General features: G+C 56.3%; 1 protein-coding gene and 1 long non-coding RNA gene across 2 annotated transcripts in view; one reads left to right on the forward strand and one right to left on the reverse strand.

Annotated features, from left to right (window-relative positions):
* LOC116937435 (DNA-dependent protein kinase catalytic subunit-like) overlaps positions 1-18,885 on the reverse strand; it is a 69,801-nt gene that overhangs the window by 17,311 nt on the left and 33,605 nt on the right. The window contains exons 8-14 of the mRNA XM_076058241.1: positions 18,430-18,568; positions 16,908-17,096; positions 14,522-14,887; positions 12,265-12,373; positions 10,384-10,495; positions 9,436-9,625; positions 835-1,030 (exon numbers count right to left, since the gene is read on the reverse strand). Coding sequence (XP_075914356.1) covers positions 835-1,030; positions 9,436-9,625; positions 10,384-10,495; positions 12,265-12,373; positions 14,522-14,887; positions 16,908-17,096; positions 18,430-18,568 — 1,301 coding nt within the window. The remainder of the gene's footprint in view (positions 1-834; positions 1,031-9,435; positions 9,626-10,383; positions 10,496-12,264; positions 12,374-14,521; positions 14,888-16,907; positions 17,097-18,429; positions 18,569-18,885) is intronic.
* The window catches only part of LOC142908072 (uncharacterized), a 151,811-nt gene that overhangs the window by 13,232 nt on the left and 119,694 nt on the right, over positions 1-18,885 (forward strand). The gene's annotated exons all lie outside the window — the stretch shown is intronic.

Here is an 18,885-nt window from a genome sequence, read left to right on the forward strand (position 1 = left end):
CGTCGTCAGCGTCGTCATCGTCAGCGTCGTCATCGTCAGCGTCGTCAGCGTCATCGTCAGTGTCCTCATCGTCATCGTCAGTGGCGCCAGCGTCGTCAGCATCGTCAGCGTCATCGTCATCGTCATCATCATCGTCAGCGTCATCGTCAGCATCGTCAGCGTCGTCAGCGTCGGGGGAGTCGTCAGAGTCAGGATCGGCAGTGGCGTCATCAGCAGCAGAAGCATCATTAGTAGAAATACCCTAAACCACCCACCAACCCACCCACCAACCCACCAACCAACCCACAAACCCAACCACCCACCCACCCACCAACCCACCCACCCACCAACCCACCAACCAACCCACCCACCAACCAACCCACCCACCAACGCACCCACCCACCAACCAACCCACCAACCCACCCACCAACCCACCCACCAACCCACCAACCCACCCAACAACCAACCAACCCACCCACCAACCCACCAACCCACCCACCAACCCACCCACCCACCAATCAACCAACCCACCCACCAACCAACCCACCAACCAACCCACCCACCCACCCACCAACCAACCAATCAACCAACCCACCCACCCACCAACCAACCCACCAACCAACCCACCCACCCACAAACCAACCCACCCACCAATCAACCAACCCACCCACCAACCCACCCACCAACCCACCAACCAACCAACCAACCCACCCACCAACCAACCCACCCACCCACCAACCAACCCACCCACCAACCAACCAATCAACCAACCCACCCACCAACCCACCAACCAATCAACCAACCCACCCACCAACCCACCCACCAACCAACCCACCCACCCACCAACCCACCCACCCAGTAGCCGCAGGGTGTTAGCGAGTAACTTGAGGCTGTCGCCTCTGCTGCTGCTGGTGTTGGTGTTGTTGGTGCGCCTGCTCTTGCCGTGTGCCCCCAGGGAGTAGGAGTGGGACCAGGCCACCAGCCACTCGGGCCTCTGACGGGCCAGCGAGTGGCTCGCCTTGAGCACGGAGTCCGCCACGGCAGAGTTGCCCTGCACGTGGCACGCACGCAGTGACACACACAGTGACACACACACAGTGACACACACAGTGACACACACACACAGTGACACACACACACAGTGACACACACACACAGTGACACACACACACAGTGACACACACACACAGTGACACACACACACAGTGACACACACACAGTGACACACAGACACACAGTGACACACACACACACACGCAGTGACACACACACACACGCAGTGACACACACACACACACGCAGTGACACACACACACACACACAGTGACACACACACACAGTGACACACACACACACAGTGACACACACACACACAGTGACACACACACACACAGTGACACACACACACAGTGACACACACACACAGTGTACACACACACAGTGACACACACACACACAGTGACACACACACAGTGACACACACACAGTGACACACACACACACAGTGACACACACACACACAGTGACACACACACAGTGACACACACACAGTGACACACACACACAGTGACACACACACACACAGTGACACACACACAGTGACACACACACAGTGACACACACACACAGTGACACACACACAGTGACACAACAACAACAACAACCGCCATTCGCCACTAAGTGGCGGTGACGTCACCACGACGCTTGTGCCAGGCTATGTGCACCCTGAGGCCACGTGAAGTGTCGAACGCCCGCTGGCAGGAGGTCACGGGGCAGACCCAGGTGCCACGGGTCAACTGACTGAGATGACTGGCTGATGCACCACCTGTGCCCCCTACTGTGCCAACCTGCTGTGCTTTAGCCACCCGGCGCTCCGCTCGCTGTTGTGAGCGTCGCTCCTCCGCCCTCCGTTGTTGTTGGAGGGCGACTGCCTCCAACTGCCCAGTAGCATCCTTCACGAGCCTCCTCCACAGAGGCCGATCTTGACACCGCTGGTACCAGTCATCGGCAAGTCCACTCAGCTCCACGTCCTCCTGTACCACATCACTCCATCTCTTCTCTAGCCCGTGCCGCGCCCGCTTAGCCCCCTCAATCCGGCCAAACAAAAGCTGTTTCGGCATGCGGTGGCTGGGCATGCGGGCTACATGACCCAGCCATCGCAGCCTTGCCTGCCGGAGGAGCTCACCGATGGGACCCTGCCCAGATCTTTCAAGGATTTGTGAGCTCCTCACACAATCCAGTCTGGTTAAACCCAGGATGGATCGTAGGCAGGCCAGCCTAAATGTTTCCAACCGGCGAAGATGTTCCATTAGGGGGGTCCACGTTTCGCAAGCGTAGAGAAGGGAGGGAATGACCGTGGCCGAGAAGACCTGAAGCTTAGTGCGGAGCGACAGACCAGGTAGCTTCCACACAGCGTTACGCAACCGATGAAAAGATATTGCCGCTCGACTGATTCGGAGTGAGACCTCTGCTGTTAAACTGGAGCCAGTCATAAGCACACTGCCCAGGTATGGGAAACTCTCCACTCTCTCCACAACTGCCCCATCACCGATTGGGAGTTGTGGGGGTGGAGTGTCCGATGGTACAAAATACCCAGGCAGGTGGGGCTGATGGTAAGGCCCCACCTCTTAGTGGCACGCTCTAGTCTCAGCAGCAGCGTCTCCAACTCCTCCTCTGACTGAGCAGCTATTACCAAGTCATCAGCATACATAACGTGGTTGAGCAATAGGGAGCCATCCCTTGACCGCACCCGGGCATCGATTAGCCTCCCATTATATCTGTACCATATGGAGATTCCCCCGGTACAGCTATTGAAGGCTTCACGAACCACGTGGTCAAAATAGATGTTAAATAATGTGGGAGCCAGAGGACATCCCTGTCGCACCCCAAGGTGTACAGGGAATGGCTCTGACTCCCGGCCACGTAGTTTTACCCGGGCCCGCTCACCATCATGAAGGTCCTTAATGATCGTGAGCAGAGGGTCAGGTACTCCAAAAGAACGAAGAACGACCCAGAGCCCAGGCCTACTGATGGTATCATAGGCCTTGACCAGGTCAATAAAGCAGAGATGTAGGTCTTGTTGGAATTCCCTACACCTCTGCTGTAGCAGACGGACAGAAAATATGGCATCTGTGCAGGACCGCCCTTTCCTGAAACCGCATTGGGGCTCCGCAAGCCTCTCCTCAGCGTGCCTGGCAAGGCGATGCTGAATAATCCTTGCCAGGACCTTTCCCGGCACACTGAGGAGTGAGATGCCCCTGTAGTTGTTACAGTCTGTGCGGTCCCCCTTCTTAAAAAGGGGGACCACCAGGGCATCCTTCCAATCCTGCGGAACCCGTCCAGTGGTCCAGACTGTTGTTATGATGTCATATAGGGCAGTCTGTGCACAAACGCCACCCTCCCTCAGCATTTCGCTTGGGAGATCATCTCTGCCCGCTGCCTTTCCTGGTCTCAGACTCCGGATCGCCTTCAATACTTCCTCAGCAGATGGCACCTCAGCCAGCCACTCACAAGGGGTGACTTCATCCAATATTTGAGGCACCGCAGCCTCAGCAGGGTCATCCTCACTTTGTGCCACGATGTTTTCCTGGCTGAGGAATTTTCCCTCCCCCAGGACCTCACAGAAATGCTCAGCAAATCTGCGAACCTGTTCCTGGGGGTCGGAAATTGGATCACCGTTTTTTCCCCTAATGATGGTAATAGGTGTGGCGCTGCAGGTTACTTTTTTGATGGAGTTAAATAGAGATTTGTGATCACGGGCCACTGAGGCAGACTCCATCTCCTCAGCAACCCGCGACCACCACCCATCCTTGCAGCGCCTCACAGCTCTCCGAACCTCCGAGCGAAGGCTGCGGTAAGCCTCCTCATTCTCTGACGTGGGATTCTGTAGCCGATGACAGTGGGCCTGTCGCTTTTTCTCAACCATCCTGAACAACTCCTCTGTCATCCAGGGTGTCTGGGGAGGTCTGGACCGCGTACCCAAAGCAGCCATTGCAGCTGCATGAGTCACAGTCCTAAACCTCGCCCATTTACCCTCGACATCAGGAGGAGTCGGGGACGATGCCAATCCCAGCCGCAAGCGTTGATGAAATTCTCGCTTGCAACTTTCATCAGATAACTGAGACCAGGCCACTTTAGGTTGGAATGGGGTCCTGGGTGTACACCCACCACCGGAGTGGAAGAATGGCAGGCGCATCTTACAGATGACTAGTCGATGGTCAGAGGGCAGATCAGCTCCACGGTAGGTCCTGGTGTCAAGGACATGAGCTCGCATTCGCTGGTCCGTCACTATGTAGTCCAGCAGATGTTCTTGCTTGGACCCGGCATGCATCCATGATGTTGTGTGGATGCGCCGATGCCGGAATAGCGTGTTGGTAATTACAAGCCCATGGGCTGCACAAAAATCTAGCAGCCTCCTACCGTTGTTATTGAGCTGATCTGGCCCATGCCCTCCAATCACTCCAGACCAGGTGCCAGTATCATGACCAACTCGGGCATTGAAGTCACCCAACATGATGACTCTATCCCGAGGGGCCACTTTAGCCAGCACCTGTGACAGGAGGTCATAGAAGGCATCTGACTCATCGGCTTTGCCTGCATCCCTCCACGGATGTTCATCTTCGGTGGGGGCATAAGTAACCACGACCACCATTCCTCGCCTCCGGTTGATGGGAAGGCGAGCCCAAAGTAGCCTGGGGCTTACAGCTTCCCACACCTCACCGCCACGCTCCCACGCCCCCTTCATTCTTTTGTTCAAAAGAAGACCCACACCCTGTTGTTTGGCAGTCTGCTGCCCCGAGTAGAGGACTGTCCATGTTCATCTTCGGTGGGGGCATAAGTAACCACGACCACCATTCCTCGCCGCCGGTTGATGGGAAGGCGAGCCCAAAGTAGCCTGGGGCTTACAGCTTCCCACACCTCACCGCCACGCTCCCACGCCCCCTTCATTCTTTTGTTCAAAAGAAGACCCACACCCTGTTGTTTGGCAGTCTGCTGCCCCGAGTAGAGGACTGTCCACCCCTCATGGTGGCAGGAGCCAGAACCGGTCCACCGGACCTCCTGAATGCCGCATAGATCCAGGCGGTACCGGTCCAGCTCCCGACAGAGGAGTGGCAGCCTCTCCTCTGCAGTGAGCGTTCGAACATTCCACGTGGCCACCCGTAGTGGCTTTTCGTTGTTTCTGGAGTAGCCCCGAGGGTAGGTATTCAATCTCCTGGCTCCGCCAATTGGGGTTTGGCCAGGAGACGTCATAGACGCCTGGCCCCCCGGGGCCTCCGGCACAAGCTTAGTTGTTACATATTTCAGTTTAATTCGTGGTTTTGTGGTAATTAATTGAAGGTGGAGGGGTTACCAGCCCCTCGCACCCGTCCAGAGCCCCCGTTTAGCCCCTGTGGTGGACACATATGCCATGAGGGGAGGAGCCAATCAAAATTGGAACTCCCCCCACAGCGCTGTCCACGACAGAGTTGCCCGTCCGGCACCGCGAGGAGGTAGGGGGTTGTTACACACACACAGTGACACACACACACAGTGACACACACACACAGTGACACACACACACAGTGACACACACACACACAGTGACACACACACACAGTGACACACACACACACAGTGACACACACAGTGACACACACACACACAGTGACACACACACACACACAGTGACACACACACACACGCAGTGACACGCACACAGTGACACACACACACATACAGTGACACACACACACAGTGACACACACAGTGACACACACAGTGACACACACACACACACAGTGACACACACACACACAGTGACACACACAGTGACACACACAGTGACACACACACACAGTGACACACACACAGTGACACACACACACAGTGACACACACACAGTGACACACACAGTGACACACACACACACAGTGACACACACAGTGACACACACAGTGACACACACACACATACAGTGACACACACACACAGTGACACACACACAGTGACACACAGTGACACACACACAGACACACACAGTGACACACACACACAGACACACACACAGTGACACACACAGTGACACACACAGTGACACACACACAGTGACACACACAGTGACACACACAGTGACACACACAGTGACACACACACAGTGACACACACACACACAGTGACACACACACAGTGACACACACAGTGACACACACAGTGACACACACACACAGTGACACACACACAGTGACACACACACACACAGTGACACACACACACAGTGACACACGACACACACACAGTGACACACACACAGTGACACACACACACACAGTGACACACAGTGACACACACACAGTGACACACACACAGTGACACACACACACACAGTGACACACACACAGTGACACACACACACACAGTGACACACACACACACAGTGACACACACAGTGACACACACACACAGTGACACACACACACAGTGACACACACACAGTGACACACACACACACAGTGACACACACACACAGTGACACACACAGTGACACACACACACACAGTGACACACACACACACAGTGACACACACAGTGACACACACACACAGTGACACACACACACACACAGTGACACACACACAGTGACACACACACACACACAGTGACACACACACACACAGTGACACACACACAGTGACACACAGTGACACACACACACAGTGACACACACAGTGACACACACACACAGTGACACACACAGTGACACACACAGTGACACACACACACACAGTGACACACACAGTGACACACACACACACAGTGACACACACACACAGTGACACACACACACACAGTGACACACACACAGTGACACACACACACACAGTGACACACACAGTGACACACACACACAGTGACACACACAGTGACACACACACACAGTGACACACACACACACAGTGACACACACACAGTGACACACACACAGTGACACACACACACACAGTGACACACACAGTGACACACACACACAGTGACACACACACACACAGTGACACACACAGTGACACAAACACACAGTGACACACACAGTGACACACACAGTGACACACACACACAGTGACAAAGATCCCCCATATAGCCTTAACAGACTGTAGGGGCAAGTGCTGTTAGCGAGCACCTATGAAGGCCGGAACGGTACACGAGGGGGTGGGTGGCCAGCGCCACGCCCGACCGCCTTTGTCTCCCTAGTCGCGATGTTTACACACCGCACCAGGTACTCATTTGAGGCTGAGTCGACCTAGGGGAGGCCCGGGACCGGTTCAGATAATCGTCACTGGTGTTGGCTGTGAGCGGGAATCGAACCCGGGTGCCAGGTTCATAGCGCAGCGCGCTAACCGCTACACTATCGCTCTCCAACACACAGTGACACACACACACACAGTGACACACACACAGTGACACACACACAGTGACACACACACACACAGTGACACACACACACACAGTGACACACACACACACACAGTGACACACACACACAGTGACACACACACACACAGTGACACACACACAGTGACACACACACAGTGACACACACACAGTGACACACACACACACAGTGACACACACACAGTGACACACACACAGTGACACACACACACACAGTGACACACACACAGTGACACACACACAGTGACACACACACAGTGACACACACAGTGACACACACAGTGACACACACACACACAGTGACACACACAGTGACACACACACACAGTGACACACACAGTGACACACACACACACAGTGACACACACAGTGACACACACAGTGACACACACACACACAGTGACACACACAGTGACACACACACACAGTGACACACACACACAGTGACACACACACACACAGTGACACACACACAGTGACACACACACACACAGTGACACACACAGTGACACACACACACAGTGACACACACAGTGACACACACACACAGTGACACACACACACACAGTGACACACACACAGTGACACACACACAGTGACACACACACACACAGTGACACACACAGTGACACACACACACAGTGACACACACACACACAGTGACACACACAGTGACACACACACACAGTGACACACACAGTGACACACACAGTGACACACACAGTGACACACACACACAGTGACACACACAGTGACACACACACACAGTGACACACACACAGTGACACACACAGTGACACACACACAGTGACACACACAGTGACACACGACACACACACACAGTGACACACACACACACAGTGACACACACACACACAGTGACACACACACACACACAGTGACACACACACACAGTGACACACACACACAGTGACACACACAGTGACACACACACACAGTGACACACACACACACAGTGACACACACACAGTGACACACACACACAGTGACACACACAGTGACACACACACACAGTGACACACACACACACAGTGACACACACACAGTGACACACACACAGTGACACACACACACACAGTGACACACACACACACAGTGACACACACACACACACAGTGACACACACACACAGTGACACACACACACACAGTGACACACACACAGTGACACACACACAGTGACACACACACAGTGACACACACACACACAGTGACACACACACAGTGACACACACACAGTGACACACACACACACAGTGACACACACACAGTGACACACACACAGTGACACACACACAGTGACACACACAGTGACACACACAGTGACACACACACACACAGTGACACACACAGTGACACACACACACAGTGACACACACAGTGACACACACACACAGTGACACACACAGTGACACACACACACACAGTGACACACACAGTGACACACACACACAGTGACACACACACACACAGTGACACACACACACAGTGACACACACACACAGTGACACACACAGTGACACACACACAGTGACACACACACAGTGACACACACACAGTGACACACACACACAGTGACACACACAGTGACACACACACACAGTGACACACACACACACAGTGACACACACACACACAGTGACACACACACAGTGACACACACACAGTGACACACACACAGTGACACACACACACAGTGACACACACAGTGACACACACACACACACACAGTGACACACACAGTGACACACACACACAGTGACACACACAGTGACACACACACACACACACAGTGACACACACAGTGACACACACAGTGACACACAGTGACACACACACACACAGTGACACACACACACACAGTGACACACACACACAGTGACACACACAGTGACACACACACACACACACAGTGACACACACAGTGACACACACACACAGTGACACACACAGTGACACACACACACACACACAGTGACACACACACACACACACAGGCCACTCCAAGCACCTGCAGCTGTGCGCTGTTCGCCAATCGAAGCTTCATGTGGAGCACACAGCGGTCCAGCAGAACGTCCTCCTCCTCCTCCTCCTCCTCCTCCTCCTCCTTCACCACCACCACCTCGTCGTCCTCGTCGCCGCCGCCGCCACAAGACGCCGCCTCTCTCAGCCTCTCCCGCATCTTGCCGATGAAGAAGCAGCTGACGGTCGCACACAGAGAGGGGGAAAAGCCCAGAGCGGAAGGTTGGCAGGGGGCCGGGGAGGATGGCGGGGCAAGGTGCTCGCTCCTCTCCCTCTCTCTCTCTCTCTCACTCTCTCAACACAGCGGTGGTGGTGAAGGTGGTGGTGACGGTGGTGGTGGTGGTGACGGTGGTGATGGTGGTGGTGACGGTGGTGATGGTGGTGACGGTGGTGGTAGTGGTGGTGACGGTGGTGGTGACAGTGACGGTGATGGTAGCGACGGTGGTGGTGGTGATGGTAGTGGTGACGGTGGTGATGGTGGGGCGGTGGTGACGGTGGTGGTGACGGTGGTGACGGTGGTGGTGGTGGTTACGGTCGTGGTGGTGGTGACGGTGGTGACGGTGGTGGTCACGGTAGTGGTGACGGTGGTGGTGACGGTGGTGATGGTGGTGGTGATGGTGGTGGTGACAGTGATGGTGATGGTAGCGACGGTGGTGGTGGTGATGGTGGTGACGGTGGTGATGGTGACGGTGGTGATGGTGACGGTGGTGATGGTGACGGTGGTGGTGGCGACGGTGGTGGTGGTGGTGGTCACAGTGGTGGTGACGGTGGTGACTGTGGTGGTGACGGTGGTGGTGGTGATGGTGGTGATGGTAGTGACGGTGGTGGTGACCGTGGTGGTGGTGGTGGTGTCGGCGGTTGTGGCGGTGGTGGCGGTGGTTGCGGTGGTGGTTGCGGTGGTTGCGGTGGTGGTTGCGGTGGTTGCGGTGAGCTGTACCGATTGGTGATGACGTCATCCCAAGTGGAGATGGAGTCGAGCCGTGGGTCGGGAAGTCTTCTCATCCAGGACGAGGTGAGCCGACGGATCTCAGAGAGTCCACGAAAGTTCGCTGCACACGCCGGAGAGAGAGACACCCAGACCCAGGGCTTGAACCCAGACTCTCAGTGTCTCTGACACGGCCATCGTGAACCCCCTGAGAGAGAGAGACACCCAGACCCAGGGCTTGAACCCAGACTCTCAGTGTCTCTGACACGGCCATCGTGAACCCCCTGAGAGAGACACCCAGACCCAGGGCTTGAACCCAGACTCTCAGTGTCTCTGACACGGCCATCGTGAACCCCCTGAGAGAGACACCCAGACCCAGGGCTTGAACCCAGACTCTCAGTGTCTCTGACACGGCCATCGTGAACCCCCTGAGAGAGAGAGACACCCAGACCCAGGGCTTGAACCCAGACTCTCAGTGTCTCTGACACGGCCATCGTGAACCCCCTGAGAGAGACACCCAGACCCAGGGCTTGAACCCAGACTCTCAGTGTCTCTGACACGGCCATCGTGAACCCCCTGAGAGAGACACCCAGACCCAGGGCTTGAACCCAGACTCTCAGTGTCTCTGACACGGCCATCGTGAACCCCCTGAGAGAGAGAGACACCCAGACCCAGGGCTTGAACCCAGACTCTCAGTGTCTCTGACACGGCCATCGTGAACCCCCTGAGAGAGACACCCAGACCCAGGGCTTGAACCCAGACTCTCAGTGTCTCTGACACGGCCATCGTGAACCCCCTGAGAGAGAGAGAGACACCCAGACCCAGGGCTTGAACCCAGGCTCTCAGTGTCTCTGACACGGACATCGTGAACCCCCTGAGAGAGAGACACCCAGACCCAGGGCTTGAACCCAGACTCTCAGTGTCTCTGACACGGCCATCGTGAACCCCCTGAGACACCCAGACCCAGGGCTTGAACCCAGACTCTCAGTGTCTCTGACACGGCCATCGTGAACCCCCTGAGAGAGAGAGACACCCAGACCCAGGGCTTGAACCCAGGCTCTCAGTGTCTCTGACACGGCCATCGTGAACCCCCTGAGAGAGAGAGAGACACCCAGACCCAGGGCTTGAACCCAGACTCTCAGTGTCTCTGACACGGCCATCGTGAACCCCCTGAGAGAGAGAGACACCCAGACCCAGGGCTTGAACCCAGACTCTCAGTGTCTCTGATACAACCATCGTGAACCCCCTGAGAGAGAGAGAGACACCCAGACCCAGGGTTGAACCCAGGCTCTCAGTGTCTCTGACACGGCCATCGTGAACCCCCTGAGAGAGACACCCAGACCCAGGGCTTGAACCCAGACTCTCAGTGTCTCTGACACGGCCGCTATGAACCCCCTGAGAGAGAGAGAGACACCCAGACCCAGGGCTTGAACCCAGACTCTCAGTGTCTCTGACACGGCCGCTATGAACCCCCTGAGAGAGAGAGAGACACCCAGACCCAGGGCTTGAACCCAGACTCTCAGTGTCTCTGACACGGCCATCGTGAACCCCCTGAGAGAGAGAGACACCCAGACCCAGGGCTTGAACCCAGACTCTCAGTGTCTCTGACACGGACATCGTGAACCGCCTGAGAGAGAGAGACACCCAGACCCAGGGCTTGAACCCAGGTTCTCAATGGGGCGATGATGATAGTGATGACGATGATAGTGATGACGATAGTGATGATGATAGCGATGGTGATAGCGATGGTGATAGTGATGATGGTGGTGACGATAATGATGACGATGATGATAGTGATGACGATGATAGTGATGATGATAGTGATGATGGGCGGAGGGGGGGGGGTGTTGGAGAGGGGGCTTAGGGGGGTGGAGGGGGGGAGGGGCTACGCACAGTCGTGAGAGAGGAAGTTGATGAAGTGGCTGAGCTCAGTGAGGGCCTGCAGCGACTGAAGGCGCTGCAGGCGAGACTCCTGGTGCATTGCATCCACACTCGCCCACTCCTATGGGCACACACACACACACGCACACACACATGCACGTACACACACACACGTACACACACACACGTACACACACACACACGTACACACGCACACGCACACACGCACACGTACACACACACACACGTACGTACACACACACACACGTACACACACACACACGTACACACGCACGCACACACGCACACACGCACACACACACGTACACACGCACGCACACACACACACACACGTACACACACGCACGTACAGACATGCACACACATGCACGTACACACACGTACACACGCACGCACACACGCACACACGCACACACGCACACACGCACACGCATACACACGTACACACACGCGCACACACACACGCGCTTACTCCTACAGGCACGCGCACACACACGGACACACGTACACACACGCACACACACACGTACAGACGCACCTGCAGGAAGGCACACACACGTACACACACGTACACACACGCACACACACACGTACAGACGCACCTGCAGGAAGGCACACACACGTACACACACACACACGTACACACATACACACGTACAGACGCACCTGCAGGAAGGCACACACACGTGCACACACACACGTACACACACACACACGTACACACACACGTACACACACACGTACACACACGCACACACACACACGTACAGACGCACCTGCAGGAAGGCACACACACGTGCACACACACACATACACACACACGTACACACACACACGTACACACACATGTACACACACACGTACAGACGCACCTGCAGGAAGGCACACACATGTACACACACATGTACACACATGTACACGTACACACACATGTACACACTTACACACGTACACACACACACACACACGTACAAACGCACCTGCAGGAAGGCACACACACGTACACACACACGTACACACACGCACACACACACGTACAGACGCACCTGCAGGAAGGCACACACACGTACACACACACACGTGCACACACACACGTACACACACACACACGTACAGACGCACCTGCAGGAAGGCACACACACGTACACACACACGTGCACACACACACGTACACACACACACACACGTACAGACGCACCTGCAGGAAGGCACACACACGTACACACACGCACACACGCACGCACACACGCGCACACACACACGCGCACACACGCACACACACGTACACGCACACACACGTACACACACGCGCTCACTCCTACAGGCACACACACGCACTCACGTACACGTGCATACACACACGTACAGACGCACCTGCAGGAAGTCACACACACGTACACACACACACACGTACAGACGCACCTGCAGGAAGGCACACACACGTGGACACACACACGTACACACACACACACACGTACACACACACGTACATACACACGTACGCACATGTACACACACGTACAGACGCACCTGGAGGAAGGCACACACACACACGTACACACACACACACACGTACACACACACACACGTACACACGCACACACCTGCAGGAAGGCACACACACGTACACACCTGCAGGAAGGCACACACATGTACACACACACACGTACACACCTGCAGGAAGGCACACACACGTACACACACACACGTGTACACACACGTACATACACACACGTACACACACGTACACACACACACACACACGTACACACGCACACACGTACACACCTGCAGGAAGGCACACACACGTACACACACACACACGTACACACACACACACGTACACACACGTACACACACGTGTACACACCTGCAGGAAGGCACACACACGTACACACACACACGTACACACACACACACACGTACACACACACACACGTACACACACGTACACACACGTGTACACACCTGCAGGAAGGCACACACACGTACACACACACACGTACACACACACACACGTACACACACACACACACGTACACACACACACACGTACACACCTGCAGGAAGGCACACACACGTACACACACACACGTACACACACACACACGTACACACACACACACACACACGTACACACCTGCAGGAAGGCACACACACGTACACACACACACGTACACACACACACACGTACACACACACACACGTACACACACACACACACGTACACACACACACACGTACACACCTGCAGGAAGGCCCGCATGCCGGTGTGTGCCAGGCTCGCGGCCCTGCCCAGGCGGCCGTGTGCCAGGTGCAGAGCCGCGAGCTCCGGGCCAAACGCCGACTCCAGCAGGCGTCGCCGGCGCTGCGACGCGCGGCAAGACGCGTCCACAAACGCCGACAGCGTGGTGGCGGTGGTGGTGGAGGCGGTGGAGGTGGAGGCGGTGGAGGCGGTGGAGGCGGAGGCGGTGGAGGCGGTGGAGGTGGAGGCGGTGGAGGCGGTGGAGGTGGAGGCGGTGGAGGCGGTGGAGGCGGAGGCGGTGGAGGGGTCACCGCCTCCGGTGAGCAGCAGCTTCAGCCGAGCCTTGATTACCCACGGGAGATAGGCCTCCTGCTCACCACATGCAGGCGTGGGGAGGGGGGGGGGGGTGGGTGAGTGGGTGAGTGAGTGGATGGGTGAGTGAGTGGGTGAGTGGGTGAGTGAGTGACTGGGTGAGTGAGTGGGTGAGTGAGTGGGTGAGTGAGTGGGTGAGTGGGTGAGTGAGTGGGTGAGTGAGTGGGTGAGTGAGTGGGTGAGTGAGTGAGTGGGTAGGTGAGTGGGTGAGTGAGTGTGTGAGTGAGTGGGTGGGTGAGTGACTGGGTGAGTGAGTGGGTGGATGTGTGAGTGAGTAGGTGAGTGAGTGAGTGGGTGAGTGAGTGAGAGAGTGACTGGGTGAGTGAGTGGGTGAGTGTGTGACTGGGCGAGTGAGTGGGTGAGTGAGTGAGTGGGTGAGTGAGTGGATTGATGAGTGTACGTGTGTGTGTGTGTGTGTCTGTGTGCGGGAGTTCGACACTTCACGTGGCCTCAGGGTGCACATGGCCTGGCACAAGCGTCGTGGTGATGCCACCGCCACTTAGTGGCGAATGGCGGTTGTTGTTGTTGTTGTTGTGTTGTTGTTGTGTGCGTGAGTGGATCAACAACAGCATATCATACTCTTTGGTTCTTTCGGTAAAGTCTCGTAGTTAGAAATTAAATTTAACAAATCACGACGATTGATCGCAACACAACAAGAGGTCGTCAACAGTAGATCAGCCGGAGCTGTGGTGACACCACCACCACCCCTCTCTCTCCTCCACCTCCTCATCCTCCATCCACCTCCTCATCCCTCCCTCCTCCCTCCCTCTCCTCTCCCACCGCAACCAACACCACCTCCATCCACCCCCTCCCTATCCACCACCACCACCACCACCTCCACCACCAGCACCACCTCCACCACCAGCACCTCCACCACCCCCTCCACCACCACCTCCACCACCACCACCACCAACCCCACCACCACCACCACCCCCTCCACCACCACCACCACCCCTCTCTCTCCTCCACCTCCTCATCCTCCATCCACCTCCTCATCCCCTCTCCTCTTTCACCAACACCACCCCCATCCACCACCCCATCCACCCCCTCCCTATCCACCACCACCACCACCTCCACCACCACCACCACCTCCACCACCCCCTCCACCACCACCACCCCCTCCACCACCACCTCCACCACCCCCTACACCTCCCTATCCACCACCACCCCCTCCACCACCCCATCCACCACCAACTCCACCACCACCACCACCACCACAACCCCCTCCACCACCACCTCCACCACCATCCCCTCCACCATCCCATCCACCACCACCTCCACTACCATCATCACCACCACCACCACCACCCCATCCACCACCACCACCCCATCCATCACCACCACCACCTCCACCACCACCCCTTCCACCACCACCTCCACCACCTCCACCACTACCACCACCACCACCACCCCCCCCCCCTCCACCACCCCATCCACCACCACCCTCACCTCCACCCCATCCATCACCACCCCCTCCACCACCACCACCACCACCACCCCCACCACCACCACCACCACCACCCCCACCACCACCACCACCACCCCCACCAACCCCACCACCACCACCACCAGCTCCACCACCACCCCCTCCACCACCACCCTCACCACCCCACCCACCACCCCCTCCACCACTCCCTCCACCACCCAATCCAGCACCACCACCACCACTCCCTCCACTACCTCCCCATCCACCACCTCCACTACCCCCTACACCTCCCTATCCACCACCACACCCTCCACCACCACCCTCACCTCCACCCCATCCATCACCACCCCCTCCACCACCACCACCACCCCCACCCCCACCACCACCACCCCCACCACCACCACCACCACCCCCACCACCACCACCACCAACCCCACCACCACCACCACCCCCTCCACCACCACCACCTCCACCACCACCCTATCCACCACCCCATCTACCACCAACTCCACCACCACCACCCCCTCCACCACCACCTCCACTACCCCCTACACCTCCCTATCCTCCACCACCCCCCCCCCCCCCCCCCACCTGGTAGAAGGGGTCGTCCCAGAGCACGAGGAGGTTTGGGGGTCTCTGGGAGTCGAAGCTGGCGGTGGCACCATGCTCCAGGTGAGTCCAGCGAGTGAGGCGGGCGTAGCAGGAGAGCGATGAGAAGTCCCACAGCTCCGTCTCAGCCTCCGGCGGGGGGCCCCCGGGCCAGTCCTCCGTGCTCAGGGCCTTGACGAGGAGGAGGAGGAGAGGAGGGGGGGGGGGGGGGGGCAGGAGGGAGGAGGGAGAGGGGGGGGCGGGGGGCACGGAGCTCACACGCAGAGCAGTAGACTCACACGGAGGGACACAGACTCACACATAGACACACAGACTCACACATAGACACATAGACTCAGACAGAGGGACACAGACTCACACATAGACACATAGACTCACACGCAGAGCAGTAGACTCACACATAGACACATAGACTCGGACAGAGACACACAGACTCACACATAGACACACAGACTCACACATAGACACATAGACTCAGACAGAGGGACACAGACTCACACATAGACACACAGACTCACACGCAGACACAGACTCACACGGAGGGACACAGACTCACACATAGACACACAGACTCGCACATAGACACAGACTCAGACAGAGGGACACAGACTCACACATAGACACATAGACTCACACAGACACACAGACTCACACATAGACACACAGACCCATACATGGATCCATAGACTCACACATAGACACACAGACCCATACATGGATCCATAGACTCACACATAGACACACAGACCCATACATGGATCCATAGACTCACACATAGACACACAGACTCACACATAGACACATAGACCCATACATGGATCCATAGACTCACACATAGACACATAGACTCACACATAGACACCCAGACCCATACATGGATCCATAGACTCACACATAGACACATAGACCCATACATGGATCCATAGACTCACACATAGACACACAGACCCATACATGGATCCATAGACTCACACATAGACACACAGACCCATACATGGATCCATAGACTCAGACAGAGGGACATAGACTCACACATAGACACACAGACCCATACATGGATCCATAGACTCAGACAGAGGGACACAGACTCACACAGAGACACATAGACCCATACATGGATCCATAGACTCAGACAGAGGGACACAGACTCACACAGAGACACATAGACCCATACATGGATCCATAGACTCACACAGAGGGACATAGACTCACACATAGACACACAGACCCATACATGGATCCATAGACTCACACATAGACACAGACTCACACATAGACACATAGACCCATACATAGACACACAGACTCACACATAGACACAGACTCACACATATACACACAGACCCACACATGGATCCATAGACTCAAATAGAGATTCAGATTCCCTTCTGCCCCTCCCCCCTGCTCCCTCCCCCCACTGGCCCCTCCCCCCCCGCCCCTCCCCCCACTGGCTCCCCCCCCGCCCCTCCCCCCGTGGCTCCCCCCCCCCCGCCCCTCCCCCCACCTGCTCGTAGAGTCGAGCGGCCTCTTGCAAGTCTCCGCGAGCCTCAGCACCAAGGGCGGCCCTGGTGACCTCCTTTGTGCCAATGGTGCCCGAGAAGATCCCTCGCACGGAGTCGTAGTCACTCACGGAGCGGTACAGCCTGCACCATCAACACCATCATCACCATCACCATCGTCACCATCATCACCGTCACCAACATCGTCAACATCATCATCGTCAACATCATTGCCATCATCGCCACCCTGCCATAGAAGATCCCTCGCACGGAGTCGTAGTCACTCACGGAGCGGTACAGCCTGCACCATCACCACCATCAACACCGTCACCAACATCGTCACCATCATCATCGTCAACATCACCATCATCAACATCGTCAACATCGTCAACATCGTCACGATCGTCACCATCGTCAACATCATCGCCATCATCGCCACCCTGCCCGAGAAGATCCCTCGC

Source organism: Petromyzon marinus (assembly GCF_048934315.1).
Source record: "Petromyzon marinus isolate PM22_M1 ecotype Great Lakes invasive population chromosome 69 unlocalized genomic scaffold, UKy_Petmar_22M1.pri1.0 chr69_unloc.1, whole genome shotgun sequence".
NCBI classification, from domain to species: Eukaryota; Metazoa; Chordata; class Hyperoartia; order Petromyzontiformes; family Petromyzontidae; genus Petromyzon; species Petromyzon marinus.